At 32.3% G+C, this 26,506-nt stretch overlaps 3 protein-coding genes across 3 annotated transcripts; 2 read left to right on the plus strand and 1 right to left on the minus strand.

The window, feature by feature from the left end:
* Positions 1-676: 676 nt before the first annotated feature.
* Positions 677-18,775, plus strand: LOC107190964 (muscle, skeletal receptor tyrosine protein kinase-like). The gene is made up of 9 exons (XM_015579884.1): positions 677-734; positions 9,951-10,166; positions 10,835-10,926; positions 11,916-12,077; positions 12,927-13,089; positions 13,647-13,927; positions 16,001-16,174; positions 17,037-17,195; positions 18,476-18,775. The coding sequence occupies exons 1-9, from the start codon at positions 677-679 to the stop codon at positions 18,773-18,775; spliced, it is 1,605 nt and encodes a 534-aa protein (XP_015435370.1).
* Positions 18,776-21,960: 3,185 nt separating this feature from the next.
* LOC107189847 (heat shock factor protein 4-like) lies at positions 21,961-24,612 on the plus strand. Its single transcript, XM_015578525.1, has 3 exons — positions 21,961-22,410; positions 23,581-23,692; positions 24,452-24,612. The coding sequence occupies exons 1-3, from the start codon at positions 21,961-21,963 to the stop codon at positions 24,610-24,612; spliced, it is 723 nt and encodes a 240-aa protein (XP_015434011.1).
* A 194-nt stretch (positions 24,613-24,806) lies between these two features.
* Positions 24,807-26,202, minus strand: LOC107190938 (GPN-loop GTPase 1). The gene is made up of 4 exons (XM_015579854.1): positions 25,971-26,202; positions 25,524-25,888; positions 25,222-25,451; positions 24,807-25,146 (listed from the first exon to the last, which is right to left on the minus strand). Exons 1-4 carry the CDS (start codon positions 26,200-26,202, stop codon positions 24,807-24,809), a joined length of 1,167 nt encoding a protein of 388 aa, XP_015435340.1.
* Positions 26,203-26,506: the final 304 nt, after the last annotated feature.

Consider the following 26,506-nt stretch of genomic DNA (forward strand, 5'->3'; position numbering starts at 1 on the left):
TGCGAGGGAGTTCTCGAATGCGGTCTTTAGTCGATCTTTAGTTTCGAGTAAGCGTCCGTCGAAGATAGAAGGACCCTCCTCGGTTTATTCTAGTGGCCAGTTTCCTCTTCCGGCTTAACTCTTCGGTCCTTGGTCCCTCCGCCCACGGTATTCGCCCTCGACTCGACAGTTCTTCGCAACCGATCGAACTGAATTCATCGCGTCACTCCTAATCTGTTCAGTGATTTTAACACATAAAAATAAAGGAAACATCTGCGGTGACCGTTGAAACTAGGAAATGTGTTTGATCGAGTTCACAACATCGAATCGTGAAGACTCTTGAGAGGATTAATTAAAATTAATTAACATAATAAAAGAAAAATTAAAAATAATTAATATTTGTTGTAGTAAAGATACTTTATAATCAATTGATTTGTGTAATATACAGTTGAAAATGGAAACTGTGTCATCGGTTGTTTATTGATCTACAATGCGAATCGAATTCGTTTGCGTATTTACCGATTTATCGCGACGCGAATGAGTGTGTAAACTTCCAAAAATCTGACAATGGAGACTAAAGAAGAGGATATGATAGCGTGTTGATGTTGAAGAGAGTGTAAGCGAGAGAAAGAGTACAAAATTGTTCTTTTTTTTGACCGAGGGTGGTTTCCCTCCATTTTGGTTTCTTGGACCAGCGATGGAACGACGTAGAGTACCAAGAAGAAGAGGCCTTGCCTCTGCGGAGACTCGTACCGGTAAGTCTAACAAAACTTATTTACTTACTTTGTTAACCGAAAACAAACATAGTTTTATACATAAATACAACGGAATAAACTGGAACTATTTACACGAATTTCCAACTTTACACAGTACTTTTGAGTACCTAGAAACGAAGAAAAATTCGCTATTAAAATGTGTATTAAGTTAAAAATGCAATATATATATATAATAACTTTCATACACTTTGTCGTAGTTCTTATGCAGGGCTTGATGAAATTTGGGAAAAAATGTATCTATATATTTAATGTTATGTATTAAATGTTCTATTAATGTATAAATAATATGAGATATGATACGGTTACAAATAAAATACTATTTTAAATAGGAAACGACATTTCGACACATAAAATATTCCTATTTTATCTAATAACCTGGAGTATGAAATGAAATATTTTAGGCTGTACTTTAAATATATACGTACCTCAAATATTTCTTGGCAATGGAAGTAGGACGAGGGAAGAAATTATATTATAACGCCAGAAATCGTAAAATGCTGTGTAACGAAACATTAGAAATACATTTATACCAATAAACATATAAAATGTGTATCACTATTTCCAGCAAGATTATTTTAAATATTACGAGTAAACTGAAAATAAATCAATATAAATTATTTTCAGTGTCGTTAAAATAAAATATTGTTTTCAAAAGCTATTTTAAAAAGTTAATGCAACCAAAAAACCAATTCTATTCTATTTCTTATTTACACGCCGAATTCAAATGAAAATAGACCAAGTCATTACATATTATTAAAATTTTTATAAATTAGATAAAGAAGATTTCCTATTTAAAATATATATTTCACACTATTCTGCTCTTATGTCATTACGTTTTATATATTTACATATATTGTAAATGTATCAAATTCGCGGTCTAATTATCCCAGTCGTTATCAGACTAACAATAAACTGAATGTGACAAGAATCGGTGTAATCGCAAATTATATTCGCGACATCTCATATTTTGGTATCGGGTTCATTAAAACTAATTTATAACTTAAATTTTCAACTCTAAAGACAAGAGATTCATTAATTAAAGAACGTTGTTACATGTCACATTAATAGGCGAGCTGAAATGTGATTCGATACTTTTTTATAAAATTCTATAAATAAAAAATATATTGTCCTTTGATAATGTTCATCATTGTTTTTTACTATTTTACGGCATTTTTATCAATGAAATTATTGATTATTATTAAGAAAATCGTATGTTACTTACTGATACGCCGAATATTAAATATATATAAAGAATTGGCTCGTTTAGGTGTTGTAAAATGGGCACATAGTCATCAAATCTCTGCATTGGATATTCGAGATACAAAACGGGGTAGGGGGGATCTATGTTATGTTTTTTGAAGTAAGATAAGTGATATATTGTTAATAGTGCCTATGTAATGGCGTTATTCTTTTAATATGGAAGGTGGTAAACATAATTGCGTATCGCTTATCGCGATACCTAATACATATTTAACATTTTCCTTATGTCTGTACGTGTAATGTAGAGAGAAAAAAATACGAGTTCACACGAGTCACTCCAACTTGCTTCTTAAGAGAATCGAATTAATATTACAAATTGACATTGACGCATACTATTAGGCCAAACATTCATGAATCAAACGTTTTATTATTGGAATAAAATATTATCCTGCCTTTACTTTACTTTAAAATTATGTATAACAGTGAAAATTAAATTCCTGCATAATAAAAATGAAAAACATGGTGTTGGAAATGTTACTGTTACTAGTATCCATGATTGTTTATTAAGAATTCTAACAATATGAGATTAGAAAATAAGCTTAGATCATTTAGATTGTATAGAAGTTTAAATTCCGTGTAGACAAGTGTATGAAAGGTTGCAAGATTTAGCTGCTAAAATTAAAGACCTCATTTCTGTTACCTATGTCTTATTTTATGCGAAGTGTGAACTGATCAACGTCAAAAAGTTAAGTAGTATTCTAGTATTTATTAATACTAGATATAAAATTCAGGTATTATTAATTTCACGAATGCAAAGTCTAATACATTTTGTTTACTATACTTATTAAAACTATTCGAGTTAGAATAATTCCATTTATTCTGCGTCTGGAAAGTAAATATGTTTTTAAATTAAAAATTAAAAGATTACATTTACTTTCGTGCAAGCTATAATCTTATTAAGTGAAACTTCATGTAAATTTATCTGACTCATTTTCGCTGAAATGAAACGAAACTTCACTGCCACACATGCAATAATCACGAGTTAACTACTTTTCTAATGTATACTTTGTACTAAAAAAAATCTCTTCGATAGATAAAGCGAATATATTTAAAACTATTTTAACTAAACGTTAAAATTGTGTAAGGAAAATATATTCAGTTATCTTTGTACAGTAGTTTGTATGTGACTCAGTACATTGGACAATTATTAAAAATTGATTGAAAAATATGATAAATATGTATAAAGTAAAATTATTTCTCTAGTCTGAATCTCATAGAACTTCGTTTAAATTCAGTAGAATTTAGATTTCTTCACTAATATGCGAACGTAACCATTAATCGAATGAATCAAGAAACAGACTGGCGTTGTGAGGCGATTTATGAAAATGATCATGACAAATGCCCACGAGATGTCCAGAATAATTAAATACTAACATACGATTATTCAACTTGCAAGTAAGACGTTGAACTATAATTATTAGATATAGGATAAACATAAAAGTTAAAAATATTGATAATGTTTTCTATAATTTAGTATTACGTAGGTGGTACAAACAAAAAAAGACAATTCTATTGTATGTAAATACATCGACATCGTATAACGTAGGTACATAATTTATTCATTGTAGTTATCTCGTTTTCTTCAAGTGTTCTTCTATTATACTATACAGAATATTCATTGTATATTTTTTATTTCCTGAGTACATTTTCTTCCTAAAAAAGCAGTAGGTAATCATTAACGTTTACAAATGCAGTCGATTTGTTTTCTTTTCGCATTTAAATGACTCTAATTTTCTCAACAAAAAATTTCAACAAACTCAACATTTTAACACAAATATAACATAAAGTTTATGCATACCTATAATATTTTATTAATGTTAATAAAATGCCTTTTCTGTGAAAAGATAAGTTTTTGCCGTTTTTGGATAATAATTCTCGCTACATGAGCATTGTGCTCAATTTATCAGGAAAATTATCACAATTTGGCAACGTTCGCTGAGTAATATTTTTTTTGGTTATCACTAGTATATCCAATTCATAATATATAATTATATCATATTTGTTTTCTTGTAGCTTGTGTTGTAGGTACTCATAAAACGAGAGTATTTCAGACTGTGAGTAAAATGTTCACGTGTGGCAAGCTACGTGACGACTTAGGTAGAGTAATGGGTTAAAAAAAGATTCAGGTGACAGACACAATATCGTGGTGGACACACACCTAAAATTACCAACGCTAAATTTCTCTTCCTTTTTCTGCATTCGCTGTTCAAATTTGTACATACATATTGTATAAGTACCTAACTATGTCTTTGTGATGTTATAAAATGCATTGTATACATGCACTTGTATAACTAATTGAAACACGTGCTTGTAAATAACAGTTATAACAATTTGCAAATCAACATAACAGATAAAAACTACTTATAGGAAAACTATTTTAATATACAACTGTTCACTACTTAATATACAATTATTCCTACACAATCTGTTCACCTTTTTATCAAGGATCAATGACTCTTTTTCCCTTTAATGGAAATAAATCGCAATTATGTTTGTAAAGGACTTGCCAGATAAAGTGTATCTTTGGTAAAACATTATTAATACCAATCAACATTTGTTTGTATAAAATAAATAAAACAAATGGGCACTTACTGAGCTATATTTCTTAGAGAGCTATACTTGATCTATATCCAAACGTTCTATTTAAATACTTGTCGACAATATTTCCGGTCTGCTGATAACACTATTCTTATTACATCACCGATTTGTTTAACTTCATTTAATTTTTAATTTTCTTTAACCCAATCTGACCCAATGATGATCGCCATCGCCATATTCTTGATTGCAAAGTGCAAAATGCTCACTCAAAAGAGTCCGATGGTGATTAAATATATTATTGCATCTATTTCATTATTCCACTAATTTTACATTTTTTATACTTTACATAGAAAACGTAAACGTGAATTATAACGTAATTCTATTTGCAGGGTTGCATATAATAAAATTATTATCAAAAAAATTGCATTATTATTCCAGACTTATGACTTTTTGATCTTACAACGGAAAGCATCTCTAGCCGTATAGCTATAATACAATATTACTTTAATTATATAAAATTTTTCTCTAACTTCTTTAACATGTGTTGTTCTGTATGCTTGTTTTGTTTTGTTTGCGGGTTTCCCTAAATTTTTAACTCTGACTACCATAAGAATTTATTATCAAGTTTGAGTTACATATAATGTACCTAACACTTTATGCTAGAGATTTGTTTCAATTAAGTTCTATTCGACATAATTATAATATAACGAGGTATTATTTGAAATTTGATGTTGCCTAAATTTTGCCTGTACAGATTCACTTAACATTTCAGTATATTTGCCAAAGTTGTTTTGATATGGTTACAGTAACTGATTCTAAGACTAACTTTGTTTAAAATAAAATTATTGAAAACAAAAATCGAATTTTACGCTTGTATCTCTATGGGTACAAATGCCAACTACGTCTAAAAACTGAAACCAACAGAAAAACTAACCCTGTTTTTATGCCTTCTAACTTATCTTTAATATCGACATGTTCGACCTCTAGATAACGTTAACCTAAGATGATAACCACGTGTCCAAGTCCTCCAGCAATAATAAAGAAGACAATTTCAGTGTCCGTACCGTAATGTAAACAAACTTAAAATTAATTATACATATAATGTTTAATATTTTGTAATATCGCAAATTAGATTTAATATATTATTTTCAAAATTTTAGATTTATTTTAAGTATTAAATTATTTGTCTCAATATTAGTTATAACGTTAGTAGTCAGATATTAAGAAGTATACATAAATACGTGACGTGTTTACGTGAATGAAATTGAACAAAGAATGTTGTACAGTGGCTACTGTTTTATAGTATCTTAAATGCTATTTTTTTATAAATATTATACAATTTATTAATATTAAGTTATTATTACATAACATTATACTCCCTTCTTCACTAAAAATACGATTAATATCTTCATAGTTTTTTATAGCCACGTTTAAAAAAAAATAAAAACATTTTACCAACTAATAAAACTAAAAAAAAGCACAATTAATAAAAGAAGTGTTCTTAGTCTGTTTTTGGAGCTCTACTTTTGGTGGTTCGTAGTCAACTGACGACACGAATACCACGAGCCAAGAACGTAAACAAAAATGTAAACAAACGTGTTTACATTGATCAATGAAACCTAATACATTTGGTCCCCATTAACAAATCGCTTCATTGCAGCAGATATACAATAGGTAAAAAAAAGTATTCGAACACCCTTTAAAACAGAACAACTTTTTTAAAATTTGGACAAGTGACGTGAATTTTTTTTTGTGAAGTTGGAAAGATTACTTTCCTAAATGATACGTAAAAGAAATGTTGAAAAAGTTGCAACTTGTTGGAATCGTGAAGAAAACAGTAAAGGTCGCTTTTTATAATTTCTTTTATCCGAGATGTTCTCATTTTGATCTGTTAGTTAACATAAATCTTCGAAATGTATTTACTAAATTTTCATTACAGTTTCAGTTTAAAAAGTTGTAAAAAGCGAACTTTACTATTTTCTTCGCGATTCCGACCGGTTGCAACTTCTTCAAGATGTTTTTGTTTTCTCGCATTGAAAAACAGCGGATTTATTATCTGAACTAACACGATAATCAAGAAGTTGTTCTCGTCAGTGGTCTGAACATATCACGAACGATCTCGTTTTACGATGGACGATTCAGTCGCGAATCGTGTGTTTCGGAAGACGAACCACCCGCGCATATAATGCCTCTATTGTAGTCTCTGGCCTAAACCTTGGATTTGCAAATAAACTTGGCTAAATGCATTTATCTCCGCCGAATGTTCTCCGCAATTTCCAAAATTACTCAAGCTGTGAGAAAAATTATATTATTACTGTTGAAACTGTATTTCAAATTTTATTATTGGGAAGCAAATCAGAAGATTTACCCACTACCAAACTATATTATATATTTCAAAATGATATTTCTACAGCAATTTATATACAGAAGATCAACTCTAGGAATTACATTTTTTTCTTAAGTGTCAAATTGAGCTCAGAATAAACTAGAAAATCATTGAATCTGATAAATTTTTATGGTTTACTCTACTATACCTCATGCAAAGATAAGCAATCGATATATATTACACGTAACTTGAACAAGTTTTCATTGGAAATCGCAAGTAATGATAATTATAAAAAGAAAACTTTGTCAATTCCATTATACTTTCGCGTCAAAGCGTGCACGATATCGTGGATCATTTGTGCATACATCAACAGCTTCGACGTGGCACGAGTAATAACAAAGGACAGAGGTCATCAACGATGTAGGTAATACATGTATAAAATAATATCTGTGGAAACTTAACTTGTTACGCGGAAAGGAAACTTCTCTTTGTAAGTAGGCAAATTTCGGAGTACGAGACACTGTTGTCTATTGAGTAAGTTCAGTAAGCGAACCCCTGTTCGTGGAAATATCGTTTCTGGGGCACTCAGACGTGTTAACTATAACGTGCTTTATTTACAATTACAATCATTGCGTTGAGCTGTTTCGTCTGAAATCGTTTCAATACGCTTTAAAACGAAATATGGTAATTAAGAGAAGTGCGATCAATCGATGCATTACGAAAAGTCTATGTGAAAAGAGATTTTCCATAGCAGTAAAAATACCGTTTTTTTTTTAATTTATTACTACTTTGTTTATTAATATCTTGACAATCGTGTAATAACAAGTATTTGAAATATTTACATTTTTCTTTTTAATATTTCATCAAGTTCCCGAATACCTTCCGCCATTTGTAAAGAAGACCAGGGCGGGAAAATGTTACAAATTTAAACTATGTTAGCTGTTTATTTTAAAAAGATTAATGATTCGTACAACTAAAATGTTTACTCATCAGCATACCTAATATTTATAGTATTAGAATTATTATTCAATCATGATTCGAAACGATGAAAATTACCCGAAACGTTATCAAAACAAGTTACGAGGTAGCCATGTTGCTCTTGAAATGATTCCAATCGTGATATCCCAACAGCCCTGGTCTACTTTTATAAACCTACTTGATTCGACTCTTCCTAGGAAGTTGGTCGTTCTGTTTCAAGAAAATCAAAACGCGCGGGTGTGATCTGTGGAAAAAGAGCGATTTCATGAATACAGCAAACCTCGTAGAGATGCATAGGAAGGCAGGGAATACGGGGCGATAATAGGTACACATAGCGAGACTCGTTGTCGGGGAGCGCTGACCGCAGAGATAACGCTTTGACCCGTTACAAGCTTCAAGCACGAAATGAATGCCTTCACTGTCTCTTCCAAGCTTGGCCCAATCCAAATATGTAGCCCTTTTTCTTACCCACTCACCCTTCATGCGCCATCCACCGCGATCCTGCGAATTTTACTGTCTTTACCTTAACCAAATCTTACAGTTCGGCACACTTCAAACGGTATCCTTCACTTTCTGCTCTCCTTTGAAAATTCACAATTTTATCTGGGTCATTAATACCACATGTCACGTATTTAGAGTAATTTTGGACTGATGTTTTCTTCTCTTTTATTCGTTTACGTCACATCAACTACCGAAGGTTATTAGTAGACTGTGGATTTTTATGCAAAATAGTATTTTCTAAAGCAATTTATACAGAGAAGAGTATGTAGAAATTTCTTTCTTTCCTGAAGTATCATATTAGGTTCGGAATCAACTAGAAAACTGATTGTATGTAATGAAAGTTTTGTATTTTATTGTATTTTACAGACTCCTATAGGCTATAAATGCATAAAATCCGCAGTCTATAACTTATTAGCGATGACAATGTTCAGTTATATTAGATTTGTAAACAGTTTTAGTTCTTCGAGGGATTAGATCAGTGGACGTAGTTGTTTTTACGGTTGAAGTTCTCTTTTAAGTTGCGGCCTATGTTATTTTTTTCGTCATAACGGCAAATATTTACTGTATAATTAAGTCGTTGACAGTTATTTATACATTACATTTGTTACAAATTAGGGAACTGTCGTTCGACAATAAATAAAAATGGGTTATTTTTGTATATCCATTTTGTTGTATATCCAGAAAAATAATTTTGCAGTAAGTACATAAACATGAAAGCACTCTTATAAATTGCATTTTCTTATAATTGCATTCATGAAATTTGTGTAAGATAGTACATAATATTTAGTATATAATATCTAATACTAAAATAAGAAAAAAAAAAGGAAAGAAGACAACAGAGGAAAAAAAAGGAAACAAAAAGTTTGTATATGTCTGCTGGATTCGAACCCAGGTCCGCAGTGTGGTAAGCAGATAGTCTACCGTCGTAGTCATGATTCTTTCTTCGTGACAATTCTACTTGACACATGGAAAACTTTAAACTAAAATATCTCGAAAACCAAGGCCCATTCTGAAGAAACCCATGAGGGTTTTGTAATACTATATGCGTACTATAACTTCCACATAGTGCCGTTCCAAAAGCGATTTCTACAACCGTGCCTTCCCCTTGTAAGTTAAGTTCTCGTAGACATCTACCTACCACACCTCATTAAACAAAATTTTCCTTTCCGATTGCACAAGAATCGTTGTCAGTAAAATTTACGTCGTCCACAGCCTTGAATAGAAATACACACATGTAGGTAATAATATTCTGATTTTCCGCAAAGTCCACGTACACTCCCGCTCATAAGTATTAGAACACTTATCGAATATGCAGCAGATGCTACAAAGCATTACGAAACTGCTGACAATCTGAAATAAATCTTGTTTAGGAGATATTAATATTCGATAGGCAATGTTTATGTTACTATAAAGTAATAAAAATGGTCTAAAGTATATTTGGTAAAGTAAAGTATATCAGGTGTCCTTATGCCTATGAGTGGTAATGTATTCGCGTGAATTTTGTCCCAGATCAAGTAATGTTTGTTTACATACTTATGGACACTCTGAATACGAGTCGACACGGTTACGATAACACGTAAATATTGTTTCAGAATTATCACTGAACGCGTCCACTCAACAATCGGAAGAAATAGTGAGGCTACCGCCTATCAATGGAAGCTCCGAGGTCACAGGATGCAAAGATCGGCCCTACATTTGTGGAAAAGAAGCAGCTTGTCGTAACTTCAAGAACCACACGTCCAAGTGTGTCTGCCCACATGATTCATCCCTGCCCACAGCCGACTTAAAATGCCCTAATCGTTTGATAGGTCAGACTTATAACATTTCTCGTATCGTGTTTCATGACTTTCATATGAAAAAAAACGTACATACAGTGGAAGAAAGAAGTATTCATATATCGGTGATAGTTACTATCGATTAATTAATACTGTCTTCAATACAAGACTATTTACAAAGTAATTCGAAGATTTTAATTTAAAAAAAACTAGCTTATTTCTATTGGATATATTTTATTCCTTGTTCCTGTTTTACAATGTTTTTTTTAATGGCTTATTTAATAGTAAGTGGTACATATAATTAAAATATTTTAAATTTTCTATAGTTAATTTTAATTTCGTTTTTAATTTTCTATGGCTTAGTAGTTTTAATAATTATATATATATGTACACATAAGACTTGTTCTATTGCAAAACAAAGAACACATATTTATTTATTTATATTCTTTTTTGTCACTTTGAGGGTTGGTAGGTTTCTGCATACCTTGGTCCAATTGTAAGTTCATAATCATATCCATTAGACTATGCTATTGTCAGAAAATTAAATTAATATGGAATCACCGGAAGTGGAAGAAAATAATTTTTAACGTAGTAGTATACCAAAAACGGAATTATCAAGTGATTAAGAGCAAACAAATATCAGTTTGTTTTATCTCAAGATCAGAATTTATTAATATTAACTTTTTTCATTTAATTTTCAGTCCCACTTACTCCGCGACCTATACCCAACATAATACCCCCAAATGGTAGTAACTCGACCAATAGCACGAAAGCCTTTCCTGAAGCTGAACAGGTATTTATTTAAAATTAATACTACAAATATTATTCTTAAACAGGAAATGTGTATAAAGGGGGTTGCTAAACTGTAGGTAAAAATTTAACTGCTTAATGGAACTCTACATATAAGAAGGAACAAAAGAAAAGATTTCTTAATAACTGTAGGTCGTTAAACTAATAACTTTTAGAATAATACTTTAGAATAAAGTTTTAGTTTGTAAATTGACAAATCTCATTAGCATTATACAGGGTTGGGTATTGACGCATAGTCAATAATTGTTAATATTTTATAACATTTGATATATTTGATAAAAACACAAGCAACGTATTTCAAACTGTTAATTCATAAATTTGTCTACCGGGATTAACTGTGAAAAATGATATGACCCAAATGTTCTGCTCTAATTATCTTTCAGAATTTTATACATTCCTTAATGTACTTTATGAATTTTATTAAAACATCCTATCTTAAAACTGTGCAATCCATAATAATGTTGCTCTCCAAGCAGGAGAAATGTATTGCAAAACCCGGTGAACGTGAAAGCCAATTAATTTCTAAGTATTTGATATTTTTCGGCACTAACCGACAGAGTATTCGTTTATAATTATTAAAACTCTGAATAATATAATTCTTCATACTTCTAACTGGAATGAAAGAATATGAATTTAGCGAAGTCTATCGTGACTATTTATTCACCTCATATATGCGTACATATAAAATTAATATTTCCAGCGATCATCAAATCAACAACTTAGAATGTCATTAAAATTTTGATAATGTTCAAATTCGTTTACATTTTCAATAGTATCATCATTCAATTTTGAATGATGCTGTAAAACATCAAAAATCTAAAAATTGATATGTTCGTCTGGCAAACCAACCTACATGTATTTATTAAAATTTTGTTATTTGTTTTAACAAGTTCTATTAACCAAATAAGTTTTTATCTATAATTAATTGAAAAACACCTTGCATGCATAGTTTTATACATACACGATTGGCATTATTTTCGTTCTATTCAACAGGTAGAGCGGTCAAGACAAAGGGTACCTGAAATTATAGGAATTGCCATAGCTTTAATCGCGGTATTAGTAATATTGTTGAGTATAGTGTATTGCGTCAGGAAACGGAGTTATAACATCAAATCCCAAAGGAATTCCCTGGATGTACGTAACAAATTTTATATTCAATGCTAATGTCTAACACAAATACTTATGTTAACACTAATTTCGAAAAAGTACAAGATACACAGTTTAACTCGATGAGACTAATAATTTGCATAATTGTATACTAAAATTGTTTGTTTTCCAAATTAAACTATCATTGTTATTATACTGCGCACCTTTGTGTAGAATCACATTTTTATATTGCAAATTATTTTAAAAGACTAGGAATAGATGTACTAACGAGTAACCCGCTATTCTTTTTCCAACTAATTATTTTTATTAAATATTATATATTTCTAATCTATTTCTTAACAAAATAGAATAAATGATTTCTTAAAAATTCACATTAAAAGTAAAGAATATAAAGAATGTAATACAAAGAGGATCGTCTCTTCTTCGATTTTGTAGAATAAAAGTCAGCATGAAACATTAATTAAACTCGATTAAAAATTGTGTGTTATTAGGCTGGTGCATGAATAATTACAGCTATACTTCAAATAGAAATTTTAATCTGAATCGATTATAAAAAAATCAACTACAGAAACACTCAGAATTATCTATGAAACATGTACTAAAGATGTTTTATTAGAAAGAGTAGGTAAAAATTCATTTAATAAATCCATGATCGGTTACTTTATCGTTAATGACAAGTGTTTCGACCAACCTCAGTAAATTCAAGAAAATGATCTACAGAAAACGAAAACTAACAAACGGCTGCTAATATTAATAAGGAATATTAATAATGAAAACTGACATTGTTTTATGCACCGACCGAATATTTTATTTTACAAAATTTTGCCTTAATTGTTAAACATTGTTAAAAAAATGAAGCTTTTGTGTGTTCTTCAGGGGACACCGATGAATCTAAAAAGGGGGTTGCTGTTAGCAAATAAGTACACACCTAATCCACAGTATTTCAGTTGCTCCTCGCCAGAAGTGCCAATTCTGCAGCGTGAATCTCTCGTATTTGTACAGGACATCGGTGAAGGATGTTTTGGAAAAGTGTATAAAGGTAACAATTAGACTTACGTTTTTTTTTTACATGCCTCCACACTTTGGTACACTCGGTAATTCACGCAACTGAGTACTTAAAATTTAGGTTTTGTTTTAATACAATTGTTTTTAATTGAATATTATTCAATTAAGAATTTGATATGCAGTATTTACTTATATATGTGTATATATATATAATACAATATTCATTTTAAATAAAACCATTCATTTTTCAAGGATCTTTGTTTCATTTTATGAAAATAAATATGGCTAAATGTCATATGCTATTTTGGGCTGTCCATAAAGATAGTTCCTTTTGTATACGAGTATTTTTAAAAATTTGCATAATCGACAGATTACTTTTGATTATTATTCTGACTAGTCCATGTTTTACATACATATAGTGAGTTTGGCCGCCCTGCTGAATAAAATATTTTCGGAATGAGTAACTTTAATTTCGTAATGAGTACATTAAAGAAGTTGAACATTTATCGAAACACTAGATTGATAAAGTGTACGTCAATTCGAAATAATTATCACTTTACGTTCAATCATTAAAAAATATTTCCTTTACAGGAGAATTATGCACTGGAGACACGAAAGAAATAGTTGCAATAAAGGTTTTGAAAGACTCCGCGTCTCGCGAAATCGAGGAGGACTTTATGCGAGAAGTCGACATCATGTCCACGTTTGGACACCGAAACATTTTGTCGCTGAAAGGAGTGGTTCTTCGTGATGTCAACGATAGCCCGTGGATGGTTTTCGAATACATGCCTTATGGGGACCTTGCTGATGTTTTGCGATCAAACTCCCCTCAGCTCAGATCGTCGAAACCCGGATTACAACCTTTGACCCAGGTAAATTTCCTTTAAATCTTGTTTGACTTTAATCTCGCCTATCTTTATTTACTTGCGTGTTTCTGTCACGCTATGCCCGGAAATGTCTTAACCGTTGCAAATGCCACTGTCGTAAATGTTTGTAGAAGCATTTCCATGCGCATGCAATACTTTAAGGGGTCTCCCTAGTGTGACGCGCTAGAAATAAGGCAATCTTTGAGAATTTTTTAAAAGAAAAATACTTCGTGTTACAGTTCCAAGTTTTGAGCATTTATTCATTGACATTTGAAGCATGTATTTAAATTTTTGTAAGCAATAATAATTATTATATTTATAGTTATCGTGGTTATAAAACGACCTCGAAAAAAAAACACGTGTTGCTGGCGAACATGATTGCCGCTGTTGTAGCCATCTGAAACAGAAAAGGCAAGAAGATACTTAATCTGTATAAGTGTGGCTATAGCCGGAACTAGAACAAAAGAAAATCGACAAAAAATACAAAAATGGCAAAACTTTAAAAAAAAATTTCACTTTTCGGCAAAAAATTTGTTAACTTTTTCAGCCGCAAAATTCGAATTTTGCGAATAAGGACTTTATTCTAGTTCCCGCTATAACAGGACATGTACTGAATATATATGTTAAGCCTCAAGTCATTTGGTTCAGTAGTTTTTGAGATATCATGTTCGCCAGGTCGAAAAAAGTCGTTTCGAGAAAAACGCGTTTAAAAGTTCAGATACTGTTTAACAGGTAATAAATTATACTTACGATTAATCACCTATGCCAGGTGCATACAGGACACCTTCCTCTTCCTCATAAAATTCCTGTATTGCTGCATTTGCCTTCCTCCTAGCAATTCGAGCCTCTTTTGTCGCCTCGAGGTGCCTTTTTTCACAGAGTAAAATTCGCCTGGAGTCTTGCGTATCCGCAAAACTTTTGGCTGCTAGTCCAATCACTATGCCCATCGTGTTGAGTATTTTTAAAATTGACAGATAGCCATCATTATATATTGCAGTGGCTAAATAAGATGCTATCTCAACCGTTTTTGCCCCAGAATATATATGTTTGGGAGCAAAGTGCCAAAGTAGGCCGTTAAAACTCTCATTATTCTGTGTGTTTCCACCTAAACATCGTTCTAATAAATTGTCTTGAGATAAATCAGTATAAATGGGTTTGATAACTTGCTGTACAAGATCACGTCTTCACTTTCCAGTAATTTTTTACCAGATGTGCTGGCGAAACTTACGCCCTGCTCTGCAGTGTAACGATTTCCGCCAAATTTTCTTTTCCTGGTTCTATTTCCAGTGGCTTTTAAATGTTGCTTGTCACTTTTCTTAGCCATTTTCTGTCCCTTCGGTCACTTCTGTTCTGCCCGAAGGTCTACGACGAACTGAATCATTCACCTTTGTTTATATTTCCCGTAATTCAAATATACTACAATTAGACGCTTGGAGGGGTCCTTTTAGCACAGAAGGGGATGATTGAGGTAGCCGAGTCGTAGAAAACTCTGGGAGTAACGATTTTACATTACAAAAGAATCGGCCTTCGCTGCAAGCGTCGAGCGCTCCGACTGTATACCTGCGCGCCCGGTCGCGCCACTACATTTCATAGCTCATAGCGTTGCCAATTTTTCAAATTCAGCCGTAATGCTTTAGGAATATGTTCTTAAGTTATTGAACTTTAAGAAAAAGCAAAAAAAAAAAATCGATTTTTTTGACCCGTCACACTAGGGAGACCCCTTAATGAAAGATACGTTATCGTCACTGCAAAAAAGCAGTGACAAATTAATTAACACCAGAACTGTCAGTGTTGAATGTATACTAAATTAAATTGTGGTTCATAAATTAAAAAAAGAAATTGTATGGCTTAGAAATTAGCAACAGCTAATGTAACTCCAGCAGATTGTAATCTTCGTATTATACCTTTTCAAAAAAATTATCAATAGGTTGGCGCATGTTTATTAATCAAATTAATATCGAATACAACAATAAAACAATATTCAAATAGTTTCAAATTACACCTCTAATAATATAATCATTAGAAAAAAAAACACCATGCTGAATAGACAGACTCGTCAATTGTATTTATATATTTCAGAAATCTCTGCATTGGATCGCTATCCAAATTGCAGCTGGCATGACGTATTTATCGGGTCAAAGATTCGTCCACAGGGATCTAGCCTGCAGAAATTGTCTGGTTGGCTTTGACTTGGTCGTAAAAATTGCAGATTTCGGCATGTCGCGAGACGTATACACCTGTGATTATTACAAGGTAATATAGTACAACCATTTTTCTAAAAATAAGATACTATAACCAGGGCTGTTCTTGGCCGGAGTGCAAAAGGATCGTTCATTATGTGTAAAATTTTGGCTAGTAAAAATAATAATCAAGACTTTTTTTATGATTATGAAAATTTTTGACATATAGAATTCAATCAAGTTAATTTTATATGTAATTTTGGTAACACTATTCGTATAGAAGAATGAACTATCTTTATGGACAGCCCACAAAAGCATAAGATATTTAGCCATCTTTTTTGGATTAAATTCATGTAGGTAATTAATGTTCCCTACTTATCAACCATAACATCATTATCACAAACAATACACGTTAGTTTTGTTCATATATATGGAATAAAATATTTATTTTAAATAAAACAATTTTTAAGGACCTTGGTTTTAGTTTATGAAAACAAGAATTAAGAAATATTCCTTTTGAATAACAAATGTTAAAAAACTATATAGACATAAAAGTAAAGACTGCATATCAAATTCTTAATTAAATAATATTAAATTCATAAAGGCTGGAATATTGTTTTTGCACCCGGGAGACCAACAATCCAGGACGGCCCTGACCATAACTGCTCGAAACAATTGGAAAATCGTGTATTGCAGCCGCTCTATTCGTCAATACGACGTATAATTTCCGAAACGTTTTTTATACAAATAATAACTATACACATAGGTGTCAATAGTGTATTCTACGGAAAAGATCATACACTTCTTCTGTTTCTTTCGCTTGGTGGGTGCAACAGGGCCGCCCACATTAGCGACCCCTAATTCTTTTGAGCAGCGTAATTTATAAAATAAACAAGTTAGTGTAATGAATAATGCTTAGTTCACTTTCGATGCAGATAGGAGGATCTCGACTTTTACCAGTCCGTTGGATGTCACCTGAAAGTGTGATGTACGGACGTTTCACTCTAGAAAGCGATGTCTGGAGTTTCGGAGTTGTTTTATGGGAAGTCTATTCGTTGGGCAAGCAGCCGTATTACGGACATAGTAATGAAGAAGTGAGTATAATAGAAATTTTCCTTTCATTCTTGGTTACTGACTTCATAAAACTTGTGTCTTTCCTCGGACGTACTTGATTGTTCTACTATTCTTAATGGGTACATCATAATTTAAATATGAAATAAAAAGTACCATTTTTATTTAACAATTCATCGTTTGAAAATTTAGTGGAAAGTTTAACGACGAAATGTGTTTCTCTATTCAACAAGGCCTGTCAGTATACGAATTTTTAAATGAAAAACATGTAAAACGGTTTTCGTATCTCGAAAATAATCTAGACATAAATCGAACGGAAAATTTGGTAAGCCTAATATTTGTAAGCCTAATTATTGTGTAATAGGAAACTGAAAAAAATGACAAACGAAACGAAAGCAGAACTCTGAAAAAGCATTACAATGAACTGTGGAAGACCAATTAAATGCATGTCAAATTACATTAATTAAGAACAAAGAAATGTAGGCTGCAAGCTAAATACATATATGTATGTTAGTACTTTACCTACCGAGAATTTTTTGACAAGCTATTATTATATTTTTATAAAAACGTTTTATTACATTTTTTAATCCCCATAACAAATTACAATCGTTATCCATTAAGAAAAGTTAAATAAAATAATGAAATACTTCCTTAAAATTATTATTTAAACGGAAATTGGTAAGAGAATAGACTTCTCGGTCGAAAAATGCTAACAAAATGCAAGTGGAATGTCGTTTTGTAAAACACTCTCGTTACCTATCTCTCTGTAACATGACTCTAATATTTTTCACATTTCTATACATTATCATTCATCCACTGACAATGAACCTTGAAACTTACAAAAATTTAGATACTGATACTGAGACTAGACACATTGATACTTCAAATAATGTACATAGCAATATTTATCCCAGTTTATCAGTACCTATTCCTGATACAATGTTGATTCTACTGTTGATTCATTTCATTTCGTTGTTTTTGTCATTCTTTTTAAGGCGACCATATTTTTGAGTAACATCGTCAAACGAGCATACGTACACCCACGAGCAAACTCGGCTTCCGCTAGGGGAAAAAGTGACGTAGGTGAAGGGCCTCCTACCATACTCCTTCCTCTTGGTATTTGGAATTACTGAAATTTATGGCAAATTAACATTCGATTTAACATTAATTTCAGTATCTGGAATAAATTTACCAAGTAGTAGGAGACTTTTATTCTACGCCGCTTTTCCCCTAGTGGAAGCCGAGTTTGCTCGTGGGTGTATATTCCACATACGTTAAAACTTTCTCTGAAACGTTGTTTCAGGTAGTGACATTGATATTCCAAGGCATAATGCTTATTCCGCCAGAAGGATGCCCACCATTCATCTGTCAGTTAATGAAAGAGTGCTGGAAAACGGAACCTAAGGACAGAATCAAGTTCCCGGAAATATTAGAAAAGCTCGAAAAAGCGCAAGGTAAATCTATCCAAGGCACCTTGCCAAGGCCACCCCAAGGACCAGTTACTATTCGAACACCAGACGTACTGGATCCTGACGGTTACTTATTGCCAGCACTGGCGAAACGACACGAATATTTGCAAACACTACCGGCCTTATCTGATTAAAACATTTACTGCGAATCGAACAATGATAGTTAAATCACTCGGGCGCAAAGGTATACACAGAGTGAAATAAAAATGTTGGAGAACCATGAAATGGGAGACTGGTGAGGTGATTTAAAACAAGTTTTTCCTTAGCAAAAATGTAATCCGAGGCTTCGTTAACGAGATATTAACGAAAAACCCTGACCAATCAGAACGCAAGTCTACCGGCCGAGCATCCGCGATAGGATCGGCTAGCACTGCGATTGGTAGACAACATTACCGCAGATGCTCAACTGGTAGATTTGCACTCTGATTGGTCGGGGTTTTTCGTTAATATCTCGTTAACGAAGCCTCGGATAACATTTTTGTTAAGGAAAAACTTGTTTCAAATCACCTCGCGAGTCTCCCATTTCAGGGTTCTCCAACATTTTTGTTACACACTGTATACTATATAAACATGTTTTGCTCATTGGAACAGCTATTTAAGAGATGAAAGGGAAACTATGGAGCTTGAACGATGTTCAGTGCCATGCAATGTCAATTCATGCAACATTCAAAATATTTCTGACTTTTTTAATTATTGACAATAACCTACGAAAAGCTAAAGTTCTTCAAATGAACTACAGTTAGCGGACAGTCTTTCCCGTTTTATTATACGGAACCCTACAGCTGCAAAGCGCATACGGCCCTAAGTGCGACGGCACCAATCAGTATTGCCGCTCAACACGTTAATTTACAACCATGCAAGCCTGGATTAAGCTTTTTCGTCGCCCAGGGCTATCAAACCTTCGAGGGCTTCCTTGGTTGAAAGCGGGGGGGCAACCGTTTTTGTAATGAAACATATAGTAAAGTAGATAAATTTAAAAAAATTGAAATTTATTCTAAATAAAATTAAATAACATTGAACCGTAACGAACGCTTGATTATAACGAACAATGCTTCGTTATATTTTAACAACTTCGATCAGATTTATTTTTACATTTAATGCAATTTCTAATTTCCTAAAAAGAGAAAGTAGTGATAAAATTTCACTGAATTATTTTTTGACATAAACGTAAGGCTTAGTTCGAGGCACCCACCCCTCTTAGTACGGCGTAGCAACCACGCTATATTGTACAATTAGCGAGGACTATACTCAATGTTCCACTCACAACGTACGAATTGAAGATCCAATTTATGACGAAAATCTCAAAACTACAAAACCGATTACATAGTGATGGTAGTTACACTAAATTGTATAACATTGTTGAAATTTAAGGAGAGACTTACGCAAACTATGGCACCGGAAAACCATTTTGTAACATCTCAATTAGTACGTTTATTTTAATGATAAATTAATCTGTACGCATACTTTACAGTATACATAGAGAAGTATGTAAAAATATGGAAATAACCAGATGCAGTTTTATGAGACAAGTGTAAAAAGAATGATAGAGCATTTTATTTGTCTTTGTGGAGTCCACGTTAGAAGACTGACGTCTTTATAAATATTTATGTATATATTCTTAAATGTTTACCGAACGGGGGATGATCGAATCTCTTTTTTTTTAATTGACTTGTTTTTAACTCTAGCAACAAATCGGTTAATATTTAATGTCACACAATGAAATCAAATCTAGTGTGTACTATAGAACAAAACAGCCAAACGAATTATCGAACATCTATATTGTTGCAGGGTACTTGTTTAAATAAACAACCATGTAAATAATAAAATATAGACTGACAGTCAGAACTGTTAAATATAGATGAGTGTTGGAAGTGTTGATTTTATCGAAAGTTGTTAAAGATAAAAATAATACAATGTAATGAGGACAGCACGATTTATTTTTTATTTTATTTGTGCTCCTATTTGCAATTTTTATATGAAATGAAATTTGTTTCTGTTCAACAATTCCATGTATACACCGATGTTCGCAAGTATTAGAACAACTGTTTGAACTAATGAAACTGTAATGTTACAGTACTTCAAATTAGCATAAGTGTTTTTCTCGATCTTCAGTCACTCCGAAACAATGCTGGTTTAATATTTACGGAGTACTCTGAAATACGTAAAAGCAGCAATAAAAACTTTTGTATCGCGCTATTTTCCAATGAAATAATGTCAAATTTTAATAGTACCATTTTTGTCTTACAACAAATTCTAATGAAAATAATATGTATAAAATCACACATTCGATTCTGCACCAATCGGTATAAACATAAATGTCGTTACAACGATAACGATAATATAATCATAAGATATTCAAAACACGTATGATATCAGGGAAATTGTGTAAGTTCGTTGCGACGAACTTTCATTGTCCAGGAAATAGTATTAATACTTTATACTCATTCAGAATCTGTAACATATATGGAATAATTTATTATTAATTAGAAAATAATTATTACCGAGTAGCGAATTGTATATGAAAATTGCGTATATAGTTAATAGTCAGTCGAACTTCATTTTCTTTCATCGTACTCGATTGTATTTCCGTTGTAATTTAAAAATAACACGTTGAGTCGTGTACAGTGACCTAAATACAAAATATTTTTAATATCCTTTACGAATATTCTTGATTTTACTACATAAATCATTGTATTAAATCGAGCGTTTTAATTGTATGCCACAAAGCACATTTGTCATTAAAATTATCACCTTTCTGGAATTTTCTGTGAATCAATAACTCCTCGGGTAAATTTATTTCTTAAAAACGTACTCGTTTTTTTAAATTTATTAACGACTAAAGGTACATATATGTAAGTATGTAGCGAGTGAGTGGCGAAACTATTCCCATCCCCCCCCTCCCAACTTCATTCCGTTAAGCTCGGTCAAAATTTGCAAAAAAAGGTGACGATTTTAACGGAAAGCGCGCGAAATCTCGTGGAAAACGGTTCAACTGCAAAACGCCGAACGATTAACTTGCTCGGCTAAAATTTGCAAAAAATAAGGTGACGATTTTAACGGAAAACGCGCGAAATATCGTGAAAATCGATTCCACTGCGAAACACCGAAGAATTAACACGCGAAGAAGGTTAAAAATAAATAAATTCCGTGTTCCGAAGATTCCAGAACGAGAAATATTGTTGCCGTGATACGATAGTTTTTTGTTTGCAAAAGATACGCGAACGGATTCGAGAAAACGACGGGAATCGCAGTGTTTAGTTTTGATCGGCGTTCCATCGCATCGGTGCGATCGGAACGCACCGTTTCCGAAATCGAAAACATGTACGAGGACTGCATATTTCTGTCGTTGCGATTCCCGCAGAAGCTTTGGCGGATCGTGAACGAATGCGAGAGCGGCGCCATCCGGTGGAGCCTGACCGGCACCACCATTCTCCTCGACTACAAAATGTTCCAGGAACAATACCTTGACGCGGGCACGTCCATTTTCAAAACGAAGAATATCACGAGCTTCATCAGACAGCTGAATTTGTACGGCTTCCGAAAGGTGACGTCCCACAATCGAGACCCAATCTGCAATTCCCACAACCCGGACGTACATGAATTCTTGCACGAGAACTTCCGTACCGGCCGACCGGATCTGTTGTCCAAGGTGTACCGGAAGACCCCTGGGAAATTACGGCATTGTCACCGTATAACTTTGAAGAGTACCTCGGAATCGGAGCTGCCGAGCAAGGACTCTGATCACGTGTCACGTTTGCACGCCTGCCGGGTAATACGTTTTGGAATACACTTTCATTTTTTTCTTTGCCAATTGAATAAACTCGATTACACTGTATGACCTGTCCCCTGAACTAGTCTGCCGGCATAACGAGCGAGGCTTGTGGTCTATGACTTATTGTCAGGCAGAAATACGCGTATTAAGGGGGTATTCTAGTTTAGATCTTTCAAAAAATCGATTTTTTGTTGTATTTTCTGATAGTATACAGGTATTTGAAAGTATTACGTCCACAGAAGGATTTGCCCGAATTCGTAAAATTAACGACGTTTACTCGGTGTCAAATTGACCTAGTGATAAAAATGAATATAATGAAATTATAAATAGTTACATTTGCAAATTTTTTAAAGTAAAAGTCACGAAGCGTCCGCCAAATTTATCTACACATGAAAGAATAACGTCATTTCTTAGGAGAAATCTGTGTCAAATTGACACAAGGAACAGATGGTATTTTTTAAAATGGCTGACGTGATGTCACAAGTTCTAATCGACTAATTGACGTACCACATTTGGTAGATATACCGTTACCGCATAAACTAGCATTACCGACAAAATTTTTTTTAATTTCTCAATAGAAAACATATGACTATGTAGATCGATATAAAAAATAACTATATACATCTATAAATATAACCATCAATCTAAAGAGTAATGTTAAATACATCAAATGGTAATCAAGTTAATTTAACTAAATCTTATGGTAGCATGTATAGGGAAAAATTGTTCAGAATAATGACCTTGACAACATATTTCAAGGTTATCGAAATCGGTGCGGAGTACCCATTTGTAAATAATTATCTGCAATAAAGTATAATAGTTTAATATGAATAATAATAATCTAAATTCTTATGCACTGTTACTGTACGAATTGCTCACAGATTTTTTGTACGTATGCGAGTGTTCCGTATTATTCAAACATAACTTTCTTCACGACTAATCTTTCATTTTTATTAGAAAATTTAACGTTTATATATTTGTAAGTACGCCATCTATTAAATTGAATTAATCAAAATTCTGTTTTAATAAAAAATACTTTTTTATTTCAGCGCCATTTCAATTGTTACTAATACCTAGTCAAAGTAGCAAATAATTGCTGAGTAGTCGTGCCATTTGCTTTTGCTCGTGGAACGTGCAATTTTCTTATCTTTCTTTTGCATTGTTCAGTTGGCGTTAACAAAGGCCCTGGAACAAATAACGCGAGAATATCAACGAACACACAAACATGCAACCAGAAATAAAGATTCTTTGAACGGCTCAACGAACTCCCACGAAAAAGGTACTATTATTTAACGTGCACGATATCGCGAAGATAATTATAACAAAATGTTTATAATTAAAATTTAATTAAATTAGTTAACGAGGAAACGTACATTTCACGTTTTCGCTAGAAATGCAGGTCGAACTGTTGCTTGTTCCAATTGAAATACTTTGCTCTGTCTACAAGAAACAAAATTATACCCCTATCTTTAATATCTTCGAAATATTCAACTTATCGGGGAATAAATGGCTGACCGTTACAAACTCCCGCGAACCATTCGAGATACTACAAAAACTTTTTTCATATGAAAGACAAGAACCTTTTCGTCTCTTCTATTTAAAATGAAACAACTTAACTTGATCTTTCATAATAATAATGTCTATTAAATTTTATTGTTTACTGAATAATATTGACCTATTTATAGGCTACTCACCTACCTGTTTGTAGTAAAACAAAAGAACTGTTGCATGCGAATTTATATTTCATACACATTTGCGGAAATATGTTACTTTTTATTGTAAATATAATCTGATCAGCAGCATGATGTACTTTACGAAACCAATAAGTTGAGAAAATGACCTTGTTAATTGTTAATCAGTACGCGTATTCAGAAAAAAAATAAAGCAGAATTTAAGCTTGAATTATCTATATAAAAAGTAATGGCCGTATTAAATTATCTATCAAATTTAAATTTCAATCACAAGCATAATTTCATTACAAATTTGTGAAAGGCTTAAAAACTTTCATTAAAAGTAATATAAAATACAATAATTTCAGTAATTGGCTTTGACTTATACCCTACCCGAAATCACGAGGTCAAGGTAGAATGGATTACAAGAAATCCGGTACCAATTACTTCGGAAAAGGACAACACAAATGGACATACAACTTACGCCTGGTGTGTACATAACGTAAACGAATCTCATGAAAGATACTGATCAAATTTATGTAAGAAATTCTTACATTTACAGTACTATCCACCAATAATGTTAAACTACCCATAGAACAGTAATTTATTACTTACATAGACTGTAACTATGAACTTGTCTATAAAATATAATACATTTATTACATTAAACATACAATTAAACTGTTAGTAAAAAAATTTATTTGTAAGTACAAAAAATTATTTTTACGTATCTCTACTTGTAGCAGGTTGAGCAGATGTACGTTTATTTTGTTCCATTTTATGCCTGTCCAAAAAGTTCTTAAACGACTCTGCTTCTTCCTTTTCATCTTCGTCCTCTTCTTCTTTGAATGGGTTTTCTGTACCTTCTTCATCTTCACTTGATTCATTCCCTGCATGCTTTAAGTATATATCTGATATTTCTCTGCCACTGCTGATTGTTGTTACAAAAGATGAACTTTCCCCTGTAATATTCTGCGCTGCTTTGTCCAGTTGTTCCTTTTCTGTCTGTCGTCTTTGAGCGTCTTGTTTAATCTTCATTTGTTCCCAATCTTTTTTATATTCCCTTTGAAAGGTTAATTTCTTCTTTATATTTTGCACTCTTTTATATGTACATATATACAATTTTTTACTAATTTACCTTTCATATTCTCCAACAGCATCATTAACAAGTTCTAAAAATTTAGTAATACCAGAACCTGTGGCAGCTGAAACACCACAACTACGTAAATGGCTATAAAATTCATCAAGTGTCAGAGCCATACTACGTGTTAAATTACTAATATAGCTTGTTTCTGCATCCAAAGCTTCTTGAAATGCTTCAAAGTCATGCATCCAGTCTACTGCATAACTATGTTCCACAATGTCAATCTTAAAACATATTATTACATTACTTATAACATAGAATTTAATATATTAGATAATTATGTATTTTACAATTACCTTATTCATGGCAACGATAAATGGTAATTTAGTTTTGTACAGTATAGAACATGCATACAGCATGTTCGACATAAATGTTACAGGATTAACACTTCTCACAGTATCTAGTACATAGACTATAATTGTTGGGAATTGTGATGCTAAAGCTTCTGTTATAATTGTCCCACTTGCGGACCATGTAAATACTTCTATTTGTCCAGGAGTATCCAAAATTACATACTCATGTTCTGTACTTGCTTTGTCAATTAGTTCTATAACCTGATCGAATTTTGTAGAAAATAAATTCATAGCAGTAACTATAGCACCGTTGGGACCTAAACTATATTGTTTCATCACTTCCTTGTAATTAACAGTATCTCTTATATCTAAAACATCATGTACTTAATGAAATTCACTCATAGATACAGTTGAAATATTATATAATTTACATATTTGTATTATAAATACCTATATTAGCAGGATAAGGAACCTCTCTGCATGCAGGATCTAAATTTATAACATATGGTTTTCCTACACTATGTAATACTGAAACAAGTCGCTTTACAAATGTAGTTTTTCCAGAACCAGCCATTCCAAGAACAATTATACATGATGGCTTTTTTCCTTTAGTAACTGGTTGAGAATTTAAGGAAGTGCTACTATTTTCAGATACCTTAGAACTGTCCATAGATTCAGACATTTAAGAATTTACAAATTAATTACAGAACTCTGTAAAAAGAATCAAAGTTATTTATTAAACTATGTGTGTCAACAATGTCCATGTGCACATATCAGAATATATCAAAAGTAAAGTGGAATAAATATCTATGTATAATGCATTTAAAAAATATTATAGATTTTATCCTGAGATAACATATTTTAAAGCTCTTCAAACAAACTCTCCCAACAAAATATAAATCAAAGTGTGTATAACAGATACGTACTTATAATGTATACTTCCTATATTTACTTTACATGAAACCATAATGTTGTTCAACAATTGA

Source organism: Dufourea novaeangliae, unplaced genomic scaffold, assembly GCF_001272555.1.
Source record: "Dufourea novaeangliae isolate 0120121106 unplaced genomic scaffold, ASM127255v1 scaffold11, whole genome shotgun sequence".
NCBI classification, from domain to species: Eukaryota; Metazoa; Arthropoda; class Insecta; order Hymenoptera; family Halictidae; genus Dufourea; species Dufourea novaeangliae.